This window comes from Henckelia pumila, chromosome 4 (genome assembly GCF_033568475.1).
Source record: "Henckelia pumila isolate YLH828 chromosome 4, ASM3356847v2, whole genome shotgun sequence".
In the NCBI taxonomy this organism is placed as follows: Eukaryota; Viridiplantae; Streptophyta; class Magnoliopsida; order Lamiales; family Gesneriaceae; genus Henckelia; species Henckelia pumila.
In genome coordinates, this window is record NC_133123.1 from 1,688,405 (window position 1) to 1,703,315 (window position 14,911).

The following is a 14,911-nucleotide window of genomic DNA, read 5'->3' on the forward strand; positions in this document are numbered from 1 at the left end:
TCGATCAAATGGGATTTGATTATAGGCAGAGGAATGTACCTTCTCCAACACCTGTGACATTCAGGAAACAAAATGTGATCATATATGATACAGAGAGCTAGTTATAGTTGAAGAAAAACAAACCAGTAACTTAATAGTCCCAGGATTTGAATTGCATGCAGAGAAAAGAGAGTGGCGTGAAGCTCTACAGGCATCTTGATTTCGTAAACGTGATATTGGCACGGCTCAATCAAATAACCGAGTTCTACATTGATAGAACAATGGTTTTCTAATTGAACTGCACCAATATCTCGTATTAGCATGCCATCGTGCTCCCGTCACTCTACCATTCTCTTCCTTGTGTGGCTTATACATACCCCGGCCCACTCCAAATGGTATTTGATGATCAGATGAACCATGGATTCCACAAAGAACTAAACTTTTATAGAGTCACTCCATTAAATTAAAGGAATCAGTACTATATATAGGAGGAGAGATGGAAAATAGAAGAAATTAAGTTGAAATGAGTGCATTGGGTTGGGGGTGAGATTTACAGAACAGAAGTAGGCAGGCATTGAATTTTCCAACAACCCAAGAACAAAAAGAAGGGTATATTTACTCAAAAGTTAGGTAACAATGAGAAAGCTCACTGGAGCTAAATCTGTATAGCCTTGGTGAATATGCATTTATGAGGTCTGGAAAAGTCTTGCTAGAACCCTCCTGCATTTAGATTTCAAATTGCAGCAGTTAATGCATGGTATTTTCCCTCTTGTTTTCTTGGATTTGAAAGGTCTCATCTTTTATTTAAACACCGAATTGTTTCTGTGAAAGATTAAGACAATGATGTATCTACAAGTGGACCATTTTTAATTTAAGTGTGTTTGTGGACCATTTCATGAATTCATTATATGTGAAATATTGTCACCTTCCACCTCTTCTGCACATTTCATATATAATATACCTAAGCTTAAGGAGTGTTATAACATTTCACATACTTAGCGTGACATTGAAATGCATCATTAATATGTATATCGAAAATTTGATGTATTGAAATATATCATTTAAGAAGTTTTGTATTATATATAGTGATAATATATATATATATCATTGTTTAGTATTTAATTATTTGAAGAAATATCACACTACTAGTTATTACATTCAAACTGTGGACCCTTCATTGAAATATTGTTTCGAATTAAAAAAAGAAGAAGATATTTGCATGGACTTACAATAGTGATAGTTGTTCAATTCGAAGAGAGCTGTGCTCCACTAATTAAATTAATGATGATGCTAATTAACAGTTGGCTAACACATATTTAAACTGCTACTGATATGCAATTAATGGTTCGAAGATAATTGTTCCCCACGTAATTCCTTAAGGCTTAAACAGAAAATGGTTTAGAAATTTAGCAATGTGATGTGTCTAAAATAATGTCAATTAGTGAAACTGGCCACGTCGAAGGGATGCAGGAAGTCAGGTTCATGAGTGCATGTCATTTGTGACAACCCTCCTATAAATACTGAATCGTCATCTGTATCACGGCTAAACGTCAAATACATTGAAATTTGTCTGACGAAAACTCTCTTACGTTCAAACCGACGCAATCCAAAAAACCTAAGCAAACGAAGGAAACTAAAATTAAAAATTGAGAACTTTTTTGAGAGCGAAATGAGAGCTCACTAGATAAGTAGATAAATGTCTTATGAAGGTTTTGCGGGTTTTTTAAAAAATCATTTAAAAGTGTGTTTTGATTTTCTTAAAATAATAATAATAAAAACCGTGGGTTAAGAAAAAACTTAAAATATATTTTTAAAAATATTTGAACAACCTTTAAAATATTATATAAAAATTCGACCAAAAACACATTTATAAAAGTTAAGGAATCCCTAAATTAACTTTGAACAACCTTTGTTTATAATATTCTTGCAATATTATGTGACGTTAAAGGGTAGGTGGAAGGTTCTATAATCAGACAACCACCCCTTAACTAAAAAATAAATTATATGTTTTGAATTTTAAAGAATTTTGTTTTTTATCTTTAAATTTTAATACACAAATACTTATTACAAAAATGTAGACATTTTATTATTATCTATATCTATCTATTATATTAAGCAAATTGGTATGTTGGTGTAGCCTCTTTACTTTGTTTTTGTTTTTTGCTTTAAAGTTATATGTAAAAATTGACCATATAAACACGCAATGCGTGCAATTTGATATTAGTTATTATTATTTATGTTTATGTCATGATTAAAATATGTATGTAGATGCGTTGTAATTTTTCCTAAAACAACAAAATTCTGAAATTAAAGCAAGTGAAATATATAAAATCAAAAGATTCAAACTAAAATTGTAAAAAATAAAACAACTAAAAAAAATTCAATGACAAAAAAATAAATAAATACAAGACCAAAAATCAAATTAAATATGTTAAATATAGTTTCTTTCTCTAATATAAAATTTTCTCAATAAAAAGAAAAAAAAAAAAAAAAAAAAAAAAGAAAGAAAGAAGACAAGGGGTATATTTATAGCAGTAGGGCCTTGAGGTTTACAATGGCCACGATGCGGCCAGATGATCGCCAACCATCTCTCATTCCTTCCTTAATCCTCCGCCGCACTCTTCCGCTTCAACATGCAATCCCCCACCCCACCCTCCATTCCCATGTCCACCCACCCGCACTTGGGCTCACGGGAATGTGCACGTCCATGCTCACGACGAGTAGTATAAAACGTGTAACCAACACTCTCTCTACCTACTTTCTTCTTCTTCTTCTTTTCCTGCCCGCTTTTCAAGATTTCCCAACAAAGTATTCTACTTTCTTGTTGCGGGAATTCCAGATTCCGACTGCATTTCCGTTGAACAATTCAAAAACCCATCTGAGAGGACATATTTCTTTGCAATCCAGCCAAGAATTTGTCGGTAATTTTCTGTTTCGCTCATGAATTTTGTTCGTTTGGATGCAACACTTCGGATTGGGGTCGGGACCGCGAAAGTACATGGCTTTGAAGGCTGCGCCGATCTTGGTTTGTCGTTGTGATAGCAAGAAGTCCACCACTTGTCCTCAGTTTGGCGTTTTGGATTCCTGGAATAGGCCGCAGTTTACTTTCTTGAATTTCAGGATTCAGAGGAAATGGGGATGTTTGTCTCACAGGGCAATCACCCCTGTGGAAGATGAGATCCCCTCAACTCCTTCGGCTGTTGAAGGGGCCAATGAAGTTTCCCTTGCTGTCGGATTTCACCATGATTTAAATTCTCTTCCAAGTAAGTGCATTCCCTTTTTCTGTGAAAATAGTTTCTTGAGTATATGTTTGTTGGATTCGTTTGAAAACCTCATTCCTGTCAATGGCGGAGTCCGATTGATAGTTTGTGTTAATTTGAATTAATTAGTGGAAAACATGTTATTTCCACTAAATTTATCAATGTTTTTCGGTAAGTTTGCCATTATAATGTTGGATGGATCTAGTTTTCCCCCAATTTCTGATTTGTAATGCTTATCCGATTTTAGTTAAAATATTGCTTTTGGCCTGGGTATTTTGTTTATATGTGTCAAGCCTTTTGCTCGCAGTATTTGGCAGACATTTCCCTGCACGTTACTGACATGCTTTGATTGCCATTGGGATACTTGGATGCTGATTCTAATCATATTCATACACATATATCATAGAAGACCAAGAAAAATAATGCCATGACAATAGACATTTTTAATATTAAACGAAAGAATTGATCCTCATTTTTGGTAATATTTTATTAGGGATGATGACTATTGAAGTCTAGGATTATGTGTACTGTCTTTATGATTACGTGGTCACTCTAGAAATGCCACAACCATCACATGTTCCAGGTTTATTTTGTTTACGTAGTCACTTTAGAAATGCCACAACCATCACATGTTCCAGGTTGATTTTGTTCTACATTGCTGACCATTTTGGTTATGCTATTTCTTTGCTTGCACTATATGATTATGTTTCAAATGCAGAACCTTTGTCTGCTATTTCTTCTTCTAGTGATGGATCAAAAGTTCGTGTTGCATATCAGGTAATCTTAGCTATAGCTCAATCCATAACTTTGCTTGGATTTGTAGTCTTTTATTATTTGAAAGATCTACTTGCTTAAATAGGGGATTCCAGGAGCATACAGTGAGGCTGCTGCATTAAAAGCATATCCGAAGTGCGAGACTGTTCCTTGCGACCAATTTGAGGCTGCATTCAAGGTTATGATGCTTTTCAACTTGTCCTTTACTTTCTTTCAATCAAGTAACTTTCCTCTTGCCTTCACGTTGCTGAGTTCTATCTCTTAGGCAGTTGAATTGTGGTTGGTCGACAAAGCAGTTCTTCCGATTGAGAATTCTGTTGGTGGCAGCATCCATCGGAACTATGACTTGTTGCTTCGTCATAGGCTTCACATTGTCGGGGAAGTGCGGTTGGTTGTCAATCACTCCCTTCTAGGCTTGCCTGGGGTTAGAAAGGAGGAGCTAAAGTGCGTCTTGAGTCATCCGCAGGTGATAATTTCTTCATTTTTTCTACTGAATTCAACTTCTTTATCTGCATTGGAGAATCTTCGGTTGGGTTCAAACAAGTCAAGTGCGGTAATGGATTCTAAGATTAGCTGGAGTTATTTCATTACTCTGTTTTATGTTGCTGATAAAAATGTTTCAAATAGGCAGTGTAATAACAAAAAACCATAAACTTAAATAGCTTTAACCAATTAAGTTCCTAAAGCTGATAGAGGAATGCCAGACTCTTGTATCTTGGCAGGAAAAATTATTCTTTGTTTTTCCTGATTCTAGTTCGATACCATGCACATCTGTTACCTAAAAATTTAAATAACAAGTTGTTGACTATGGTTTCAGGCCCTAGATCAGTGTGATATGTACTTAAACAAGTTGGGTGTAACCAGAGTTAGCGCAGATGATACTGCCGGTGCTGCTCAGGTGCTCTTTCGATTTTTTTATTTATTTATTTTTTTTTTTTTTATTTTTTGCAAAATGTATTTGATTCTGCATTGACACGATGACAGATTGTAGCCTGCGAAGGTGTGAGAGAGACTGGAGCTATCGCAAGTACTCGAGCTGCAGAAATCTATGGACTGAATGTTCTTTCTGAAAGAATACAGGTGAAGTTTTGGTTTAGAATCTTGTCGAAATTGAGCCCTAGTCATGGTTCGATTTCAGAATTCTACGCAACACTTTGGAACTCTGGTCTCTGAACCCAAAATGGTATGATACCAGAAAGAAGTTTGATCCAAACATTAATTGATCTAGTACAAGCCTATGATATATATATAGCCAAAATGGCTGAGCTCGCCGGGTCGGCCCACGCCGTTCCGCCCGACTAATAAAACAAAATCTGGCTGGCCGCTCAGCCCTGCTAGCTCGTTTTGATGGCTCTTTTATGTCTTCCAATAAAAATAATAGATGACTTTGTCAAAAATTGTCCAGTAAGAGTTATTTTTGTGATCTTCCAAACAGGATCATTCAGACAACATTACTCGTTTTCTAATACTTGCAAGGGAACCTACAATTCCAGGAACAGATCGACCTTATAAGGTATTATTTCTTTAATCAGCCTCTGACTCTCTGTTGGTTGATCAAACATTTCAATCTTTCTTTATAGACTAGCATCGTGTTCACTCTGGACGAAGGACCTGGAGTTCTATTCAAGGCCTTGGCAGTCTTTGCTTTGAGGGGTATTGATTTGTCAAAGGTAAATTTTATGTGTGATTTTGTTTTCTGTCCTCGTGCCTTTTTCCTGTTTATTAAAATATGACAATTATATTATGATTTTAACTATAATCGATAATCTGCAGATTGAGAGCCGGCCACAGAAAAGGCGGCCTTTGAGGGTTGTTGATGACTCTAACAGGGGGAGTGCCACGTGAGTGCCACTTTATCGATTTAAGTACAAACTGTTATTAAGTCATGTTGCTATATTATTATACATTATACACGTAATACTAGAAAATTGTCGGAGCATCTTCCTGAGTTTTTTAAGATGATTATTACTTTCCAAGAAAGATCTTGGTTGGTTAATGTCAATTCGGCACTTAAAAACTGGTTTATGTTCAAATTTTTATTTGTCAAGCACAAGATCTTGGTTGTTTGTGTGACAAATAAAATTTTGAATTAACCTGTGCAAATGTTTTTAATTCCCAAACCACGCTATTTTTTTAATTCCTTTTCTTGCTATGTGCAGCGGGGATTGGTGACATGTTTATTCCTCATCGCATATTCCATTTTCTGATATAATTCTCTTGTATAAACGCATTAAATATATTTTTCATTCTAAAGAATGACTAATGGACATCATCAGAGTTAGATAGTATGCAATATACTAGTTCATTTTCTCATCCCATTTCCCATTGTGGATTCTTTTCCTTCATAAAACTTAACATCATTCTCCATGTAGAAATGACAAAATCCTAATTGCAGATACTTTGACTACCTCTTTTACATTGATTTTGAAGCTTCAATGGCTGAAGCTCGCGCCCAGTATGCACTTGGCCATCTCCAGGTCTGTATTTTCCATGTGTTGTTCGTGATCTGCGTTGCATGCAATTAACTTGGTTGAATATAAGATTGGTAAACAAAGAAAGAAAGCATTATGGTGGCATCTCTTTGTTAGTAAACTGCGTAATCCAAGGCTTTTTGCGCTAGTCATTCTACATGTAAACACATCGAATCGAGCTGAATCTGAAAAAAATTTTAAGGTTCGAATTAGATATATTCAAGTTCGAACTCGACTCACTCAAAGTTCTTGAGTAGTTTTAAAATTTTTTGCTCGAATTGGGACCCGAACTTGAGCTCGATGATTCGAATACTAATCAAATATTTACGGATTAGGCTCAAAATGTTCATAACTTGACTCGATTCGTTTACACCTTAGTACACATACGTGAAAAAGTTTTCAATTACTATTCAAATACTAAAAAAAAACCCGTGTGTTTTTGTTTTTTCCATGTTGTAGGAGTTCGCAAGGTTTCTTCGAGTTCTTGGTTGTTATCCGGTAGATACAGATCCATGAAAAAAATCTGCGAAGTTGCTATTCACTGGTTCCGCCACATTTCTAGTGATGGATCACAAGAGGAACATTCGATTAGCTTGTGTATGTATATGTGCATTGTTTCACCTTGTTTGCTATCAACGCAATCGTTTCTGTTTGGACCTGTAATTCGTGCATTCCATTTTACGTTTCTTGTTGCTTCAAAGTTCAAATGTAATACATCAAATATTACCATATCTATTGAAATTCACGAAATTTTAGGAATGTGTACTGAACATGGAAGTCAAACTTTTTTACCCTGGAAAAATTGGTTCTGGGCAATCTTCAGTTTGGCGTGATATCAATAAAATATATTGGGAAGTAAATCCTTGTGAGTGTGAAATCTTGGACATGTATGTGAAGGTAACGTGCAACATGTGTTGATTGAATTTCTAAGTGAAAATGCTAAACTATTATCATTTTGTTCTTATTATGAAACCTTTTGGTCTAAGCATCAAAATTATATTTGCTACGTCAATTATAACCTCTCTCACTCGGCCATGGCAGATGGCACCGATGTGCTGCTATATGGTTCAAACTTCAAGACAGGTAAGTAACGCAGGATCCTGTACAAAGGGCATTCTTGCCATTTCGCTTTTAAGACAAAATAATCTCAAGGATACAGCCTGGAAGTCAGGGTGTAGAGTTCAACGTTTAAGTTTTTACAGGGAGAGAGCCCCACCACATGCTGACATCTGAATTTCAGAAAAAAGTGCCCCTTCATATATATTATATATAATATAAAAACACTTCATTTTTTTTATTTAAATCTAAATCTAACACTGATTTCCTTGTGTTCATTTTTATCTGTTTGACCTGGCATTTACTTTATGGAGATTGTTGGAACTTTCTTCACCAGAACCCACCAAACAGCCATTTTCCATGATGTTGATCAAGAATTTTACGGTCGGTCCATGAGGGCATTGTGGTCATCTGGGACTTCAGCTCAGTGTCCAAGCTGCAAATCTAGCCTACTCAATACTAAAGTTACTTTCTTTCACCAATTCTCATCGATGCTTTTATTCTATTTTACGCTTGAGCCGTATAGTTTGCCAACTCTAAACTACCCTGCTTTATTTAAAATTCATTATAAATTTCAAATCTTTAGATATCTGCAGACTGAAATGCCGTTAGTCTTGGCTGGTACACAACCAGAAGATGATTCAAGAAACCATTTTTAATGGAAAATCCTAAGTTCATCTTCTTCTTTGTTCTTCTGAGCACTTTCCTTTTGGTTCTTTTCTCAGGTAAGATGGTTATTTGATTCAAAGTTCAATTCAAGAGACTGATTTTCTTTCGTTATACTGTACACAAAGCTCATGGATGTGTAATTTTTTGTCCTGTGCGCAGAAATTAATGCACAGCAAAGCAAAGACGAGCCGTATATAGGAGTTAACATCGGCACAGATGTGTCGAATTTGCTACCGGCTTCAGATTTAGTTGCTTTTCTGCAGTCGCAAAAGATTACACATGTCAGGCTCTATGATGCCGACGCCGAAATCCTCAAGGCACTTGCTAATACCAAGATTAGGGTCATTGTCAGTGTGCCCAATAACCAGCTTCTTGCTATTGGCTCCTCCAACGCCACCGCCGCCACCTGGATTGGCCGCAATGTGGCGGCGTACTACCCGGAAACTCTGATCACCGGCGTGGCAGTCGGGGATGAAATTTTCACCACCGTTCCTAGTTCAACACCTTTGCTCATGCCAGCAATTGAGTCACTCTACAGTGCTCTTGTGGCTGCAAATTTGCATACCCAAATCAAGATTTCAACTCCCAATTCTGCTTCCATAATTCTTGACCCCTTCCCACCTTCCCAGGCCTATTTTAATCAGAGCTTGAGCCCTGTTATTACCCAGTTGCTGCAGTTCTTGTCCAGGACACAGTCACCTTTGATGATGAATTTGTATCCTTACTATGTGTTTATGCAGAATAAAGGGGTCGTTCCTTTAGATAATTCCCTTTTCAAGCCATTGACACCCTCCAAAGAAATGGTTGATCCTAACACATTGCTGCACTACACCAATGTTTTTGATGCCATGCTTGATTCTGTGTATTTTTCTATGAAGAATCTTAATGTCACTGATGTGGTCGTTCTTGTTTCCGAAACTGGGTGGCCTTCGAGGGGAGACTCAAAGGAGCCTTATGCCACAATCGATAATGCAGATATGTATAATTCGAATTTGATTAAGCATGTTATAGATCGTAGTGGGACGCCTTTGCACCCAGAAATTACTTCTAGTGTGTACATATATGAGTTGTTCAACGAGGACTTGAGATCGCCCCCGATATCCGAGGGCAATTGGGGGTTGTTTTACGCGAATTCAACGCCAGTTTACTTGCTTCATGTGGCTGGGAGTGGCACATTTTTGGCTAATGACACAACGAATCAAACTTATTGTATTGCCGCCGATGGTTTGGATGCAAAGACCTTGCAAACGGCTTTAGATTGGTCCTGCGGACCGGGGAGGGCGAATTGCTCAGAAATTCAACCAGGGGAGAGTTGTTACCAGCCTAATAATGTCAAGAATCATGCTTCATATGCGTTTGATAGCTATTATCAAAAGGAAGGGAAGTCCTCTGGATCTTGTGATTTCAAGGGTGCTGCTATGATCACCACTACTGATCCTAGTAAGTATATATTCTCTTTACATTGCTTATTTATTTGCTTGTTTTCAACAAAGAAATTCAGGGCATTGTCTCTATTTGGTGAGTATATTAATTAATTAATTATTCATGTAGTATTTAGCTGTTATTTGGTGAATATATATATACAATTCATGATTCATTTAACATTAAAAGAATTCCTTTTGTGATGAGAGAAAGTGCTTTGTTCTATTCAGCGTATTGTTCTGTTTGACTTTATACTGAGAATATGTGAGTTTCTTGAATTTTTTTGCTCAAGCATTGTATAATGTATCACATCAGATGACTCATTAGCTAGAGTAGACTGTGTCGAATGGAAAACATTTCACAGAGTGATTGTTACTTAGCTTGTTTCATACTTTCATCCATGAAACATATATATTGTTTAATTTCTAAGCCGTCAGACTTGCTCGCACGGTCAAGATTTGGGCAATGTTCCTACTTCAGGAGAAAAAACATTACCTCAATGGAGACTGAGGGAAGGAAAAACAAGAAGGAAAATTCTTTTGTACAATGATCTTACAAATTATGATGTGGATTCTGTTGTTTACTCAATAATAACTTTTGTTTTATAAATAATATAAAGTTTGTCTCAAAGCAGCCATGCGTGGCTCCACATGTTATGTGTTCTTTCCCAGCCCTGATAAACTATAACCTGAACCATTTTTCTTTTTATATGTGGGGATGATTTGCAGGTCACGGGATTTGTATATTTCCTGGAAGGTACGCATGATTCGTGTTACTTTATTCGTACTCTCTTGTCTATTCTTCTCCCATTTCCCAATGAAAATAAGTTGGATTTGATCCCCCTTGCTGATTCTTTCTTGCAATGGATGCAGCAAGATGATAAGCAATAAGACCAACCAGGTTGTGAACTCAACACAAGCAAGTGGTGGTAATGGAGTCATGAGATTTACTGGTTTTCATTTCAAGATTTTGAATCCGATATGGGGCTTCACTTCTTGTCTGTTTTATTTTTCATTCCTTTCATGATAATGTATGTATAGAGGTATTAGCAAATAAACTTTTGGTTTAGAGGAAATAATTTTTAGTTTTGCTAGACATTATTTATTGGACTGCTGTTATGTGAATGCTTAGTGCTTAGAGGGTACCACTTATTTTTGTTGTTACTTGCAAATCATTCATGGGAAGGGGAAATAATTTTCGTCCTTGTCCCAACTATATTATTTTCGTTTGTTTGTTATTTGGAAAACAATTTCTCTAGTGTTTTGAGAAATAAACAAGTGCATGTATGTGTGGAAGTTAAAAATCCTAACTTTTTACTATTGTAAGGGTGTCAATTCACGTGAGTTGGGTGGGTCGGGTCGATGAAAAAATTATTTAAAAATTTATCAACCTGAACCCGACTCAAACTTAACCCAACCCTAAAATGGTCAACACGAACCCTTCTGACTAACCCAATTCACTAAAACCTTCTCTAAAGTATAATTTATCGGTTCCAATAAAATAAGCTCTCAAGAATTCATGCCTAATGCTAAGCCAACGATGATGATGATGATGGTGATGATGAAATAATGACGTACTTAGTCCAATTAGAAAAAGGTCAAACCGAACGGGAGATTAATTAATTTAATTCGAGATGCGTAGTCTACGGTGCAAACGAACCGAATCGAGTTGAATAATTATAAAATTTTAAGGCTCGAATTCGGCTCGATAAGAGTATATTCGAGTTCGAGCTCGATTCGAAGTTCGATAATTTCAAATATTTTGGCTCGAGCTCGGCTCGAAATGAAGTTCGAGTTCGAGTTCGGTTCGAAATATTCGAACCTATTCGTGAACTATTCAGATATTATGGTTTAAAAAGCTCGAAAAGTTCGAAAAAGTTCGAAGTGTATATATATTTATTATATAAGTATATTATATTAATTAAATATTAAGGTTCGCGAACTATTCGCGAACTATCGAACCGAGTAATTTCGGCTCGAGCTCGGCTCGAAAAAAAATTCGAACATGTTCGAATTCGGCTCGAATACGAATCAAATATTTATCGAGCGGACTCGTAAAGCTCACGAACATGTTCGGTTCGTTTTAGCCCATCTGTTATAGAGAATAGTTATTTTTTGGATATAAAATAAAAACTAAATCACATGAAAGTTATTATTAATTAAGAATATTATTAATTAATTAATGAACTAATAAAATTATTTATTACATAAACAATTAATAGTGGACCAGAGAATGAAAATAAATGGAAACAGGGAAACCTAAGTTTTTTTGTCTTGAAAAGCGGCAAACACAGATGGTTTCCATTTCAAAATCGTAATGCTTTCGTGGATTAACATAGGAAAACCAATCGTCGTCTCCCCCAATCTCCATCGTAATCCCCTAGACTCTTCAAAAACCCTACGTTTGATCGTAAAAACAATGTCTTGGGCATGCTCCAAGTGCACATTCAAGAACCCAGCTTCGCAGAAGTCACACTGTGAAATCTGTCTCTCCCCAATACCGCAGTCGCTGTTGTCATCACTGTCGTTATCGTGTCCATCGAAACCTAAGTGGTCATGCGGCGGCTGCACCTTCTTGAACCCGTATGGCAGCACAACCTGCGAAATCTGTGGCACCAGGGCTTCGGCTTCTCTGTTGTCCACTCTCGAAGTCGACGACGATGATCTTGATCGTGGGCTTTTGGGTTCTTCCATTGGCAGCGTTTTCTTGCCCTTGAAAAGTTGTAACAGTTTCAAGAAAGGAAAGAATGGGAATGCTTCTTTCGGTATCGATGACGCTGGTTGCTCTGGTCAGTTAAAGGATGACGTCTGGCCTTCGCTGCGTACCGATATTGGTGGTCTCTCTATTGAATCTGTTAACAGGGGCGGTGACTCAGGAGAGAAAAAAGGTTTCTTGCCAGTACTTCACCCTTGCAGTAATAAGCGGAAAGATCGCGAGGAGTCAAGTGCGGATGGTGGTGGGGGTAATGCGGGTGGTTCTTCTGGGTTTAGGGCCGTGAAAACTGCAAATGAGGCATTGGAAGTAGAATCATCTGGTATGTTCTAGAACTTTTTTTATGATTCTTAATCTCCTGACTTGCTCTTTTGCTCCGAGTTTGATACTCCGATTCACCCGCCATTTCCTTTCTGAAGTTTTGGTTAATATCGTTTGAATTTCACATCACATTCTGCTATTAAATGACTATGGTTCGATTCTGTTTCTTAAGTTTGGCCATAAGGTGAATGTATTCATTTTCAGTTTAAAATGCATGCCTATTGGGGTGTCTATGTTCAGTTAATCTGAGTGGAAGCAGCTGCATTCTCGCAGTGGTCCCATTGTATGTATGCAACACTCTCGTGCAAGTTGAGAAGCATTGTATCTCACCTCTACAGAAACATGAGGAATTAGTATGCAATTCGTGTATCAGCATTTGGAAGCTCACGTCTCTTCAGACACATTTTGTGATTGTTTCTCACACAAAACATAAAGAATAAACTGAGTCACTCGGTGTACAGAAATTTTTTCTACCAGCAATCTATGGTTAAAAATATAATTTTTGAAGGTTATTTACTAATTCAGCTTTTATTTTTGTATGGTACGTAGGAATTTGGTTTTGTGGTAGTCCTTTTGAAAATGTAATTGGAAGTTTGGAACTTGGAACTGTGCCTTTTCGTCAAACCAGAGCATGAAATGTAGCAACTGAATTTTTCAACTTCTGATTTCGCTACTCTGTTTTGATAAATCTTGTAGAAATTGGCATTGATATTATTAATTCACGGAACACAAAAAAATTGTGTGCAGCTCTGCGTTGGCCTTCTCTGCATAATTTGTTGATTTTGCTTCTATATTCTTTTTATTGCTAAGATTTGAGATTCTAACATCTAAATCCTGTGCAGCAATGCTTGTTACCGGTGAGACTCGTCTGGCTTCAGAATCTAAAACATGGAAGATTTTGAGTTATAATGTTTGGTTTCGTGAAGATCTTGAGATGCATGGGAGGATGAAAGCGTTGGGCAACCTTATTAAACTGCACTCACCGGATGTTATATGTTTTCAGGTTTTCTTTCCTTGTGTGTTATTTTGATTTCATAAAACTCATTCTTTTCTCATGTTTCTCACTGGTTGTACCTAAGTACTTTTACAGGAGGTCACCCCCTGCTTACATGAAATTTTCCGGAAATCAAGTTGGTGGAAGGAGTACCGGTGCTCAATTTCAAATGATATTGAGTTTCCAGGACCATATTTCTGCATGCAGGTGATCCAAAGAAGAAATTATTAATTATTAAATGATCTATAGGCGGGGAACTATACTTCGATTTTTAGATGCTGTTTCATGTTTCATATAGTCGTTAATTCTCACTTGCCCAATTTATTTTGTTTTGTATGTTTGATCCATATCACCAGGAACCATTTGGACTAATCGGTTTTTCCATTTGTCATACTCTCAATTGAGGCCCTTATCTTGATAAATTTTTTGCAGTTATGTAAAGCGGCTGTTAAATCCTATAGCTGCAAACCGTTCCGCAACTCCATCATGGGGCGGGAACTTTGCCTTGCCAATGTTGAGGTGCTGCCAGATGTAGAACTGGTTGTTGCTACAAGCCACTTAGAAAGCCCTTGCCCAGGCCCACCAAAATGGGATCAGATGTTCAGCAAAGAACGTGTAGATCAAGCCAAGGAAGCTGTGAAGTTTCTTGATGAAAATCGAAACGTAATCTTTTGTGGGGACATGAACTGGGATGATAAATTGGATGGTGGTTTCCCTTTAGCTGATGACTGGATAGATGCCTGGACAGAGCTACGGCCTGGAGAAATTGGATGGACATATGACACAAAATCAAACAAGATGTTGAGTGGTAACAGAACCCTGCAAAAACGGTTGGATCGATTTGTTTGTAAGTTGAAAGATTTCAAGGTTAGGGAAATTGAAATGATAGGGATGGATGCTATTGAAGGTCTGTCGCATATCAAGGAAAAGAGAGTGAAAGGGCAGGTCACTAAGTTGGTGCTTCCTGTTTTACCCAGTGATCACTATGGACTTCTATTAACAATCTGTCACAACATATCTCAGTGATCCAACTAAAAATTTGTTGCCTCATCAGAATCGATGTCGTGACTTCTTTTGTGCCTTGACGTTTTTTCTCTTATTGCTACCATGCTTGCTGCAAAATATTGTGCCTAGAACAGAACCAATGAAAGGGCTATTTGAAAGTCTGTAAGCATTTTGTTGACTGTTTTCTGTAGTCCTTCAAGGGAATGAAGTGATTGTTTATAATATGTCATCTTGCCGTTTTCTGTTTT

At 37.0% G+C, this 14,911-nt stretch overlaps 3 protein-coding genes across 4 annotated transcripts; all 3 read left to right on the forward strand.

The window, feature by feature from the left end:
- The first annotated feature begins 2,556 nt into the window (after positions 1 to 2,556).
- Positions 2,557 to 7,225, forward strand: LOC140866773 (arogenate dehydratase/prephenate dehydratase 1, chloroplastic). The gene is made up of 11 exons (XM_073271819.1): positions 2,557 to 3,242; positions 3,958 to 4,016; positions 4,099 to 4,191; positions 4,279 to 4,479; positions 4,831 to 4,911; positions 4,998 to 5,093; positions 5,449 to 5,526; positions 5,594 to 5,683; positions 5,787 to 5,854; positions 6,409 to 6,490; positions 6,944 to 7,225. Exons 1-11 carry the CDS (start codon positions 2,939 to 2,941, stop codon positions 6,998 to 7,000), a joined length of 1,209 nt encoding a protein of 402 aa, XP_073127920.1. The 5' UTR covers positions 2,557 to 2,938; the 3' UTR covers positions 7,001 to 7,225.
- Positions 7,226 to 7,766: 541 nt separating this feature from the next.
- Positions 7,767 to 10,847, forward strand: LOC140866772 (glucan endo-1,3-beta-glucosidase 1). 2 transcript variants are annotated; one of them, XM_073271817.1, is made up of 5 exons: positions 7,767 to 8,004; positions 8,127 to 8,265; positions 8,369 to 9,649; positions 10,360 to 10,387; positions 10,504 to 10,847. In XM_073271817.1, the coding sequence occupies exons 2-5, from the start codon at positions 8,199 to 8,201 to the stop codon at positions 10,655 to 10,657; spliced, it is 1,530 nt and encodes a 509-aa protein (XP_073127918.1). In that variant the 5' UTR covers positions 7,767 to 8,004; positions 8,127 to 8,198; the 3' UTR covers positions 10,658 to 10,847. The 2 variants fall into 2 exon arrangements, with proteins under 2 accessions (XP_073127918.1, XP_073127919.1); XM_073271818.1 differs by having other exon boundaries at positions 8,137 to 8,265.
- A 1,041-nt stretch (positions 10,848 to 11,888) lies between these two features.
- LOC140866510 (uncharacterized) lies at positions 11,889 to 14,887 on the forward strand. The gene is made up of 4 exons (XM_073271511.1): positions 11,889 to 12,665; positions 13,507 to 13,667; positions 13,755 to 13,865; positions 14,091 to 14,887. Exons 1-4 carry the CDS (start codon positions 11,948 to 11,950, stop codon positions 14,682 to 14,684), a joined length of 1,584 nt encoding a protein of 527 aa, XP_073127612.1. The 5' UTR covers positions 11,889 to 11,947; the 3' UTR covers positions 14,685 to 14,887.
- The last annotated feature ends 24 nt before the right edge of the window (positions 14,888 to 14,911 follow it).

What these genes read in the sequence shown, in the direction of transcription:
- LOC140866773 (XM_073271819.1), top strand. Translation starts at nt 2,939, where the DNA reads ATGCAACACTTCGGATTGGGGTCGGGACCGCGAAAGTACATGGCTTTG. An exon ending in AATTTGAGGCTGCATTCAAG is followed by an intron (nt 4,192 to 4,278) that starts GTTATGATGCTT and finishes TCTATCTCTTAG; the next exon opens with GCAGTTGAATTGTGGTTGGT. An exon ending in TCTAACAGGGGGAGTGCCAC is followed by an intron (nt 5,855 to 6,408) that starts GTGAGTGCCACT and finishes TCCTAATTGCAG; the next exon opens with ATACTTTGACTACCTCTTTT.
- LOC140866772 (XM_073271817.1), top strand. Translation starts at nt 8,199, where the DNA reads ATGGAAAATCCTAAGTTCATCTTCTTCTTTGTTCTTCTGAGCACTTTC. An exon ending in GATCACCACTACTGATCCTA is followed by an intron (nt 9,650 to 10,359) that starts GTAAGTATATAT and finishes GATGATTTGCAG; the next exon opens with GTCACGGGATTTGTATATTT. An exon ending in ATTTGTATATTTCCTGGAAG is followed by an intron (nt 10,388 to 10,503) that starts GTACGCATGATT and finishes CAATGGATGCAG; the next exon opens with CAAGATGATAAGCAATAAGA.
- LOC140866510 (XM_073271511.1), top strand. Translation starts at nt 11,948, where the DNA reads ATGCTTTCGTGGATTAACATAGGAAAACCAATCGTCGTCTCCCCCAAT. An exon ending in CGGATGTTATATGTTTTCAG is followed by an intron (nt 13,668 to 13,754) that starts GTTTTCTTTCCT and finishes GTACTTTTACAG; the next exon opens with GAGGTCACCCCCTGCTTACA. An exon ending in GACCATATTTCTGCATGCAG is followed by an intron (nt 13,866 to 14,090) that starts GTGATCCAAAGA and finishes AATTTTTTGCAG; the next exon opens with TTATGTAAAGCGGCTGTTAA.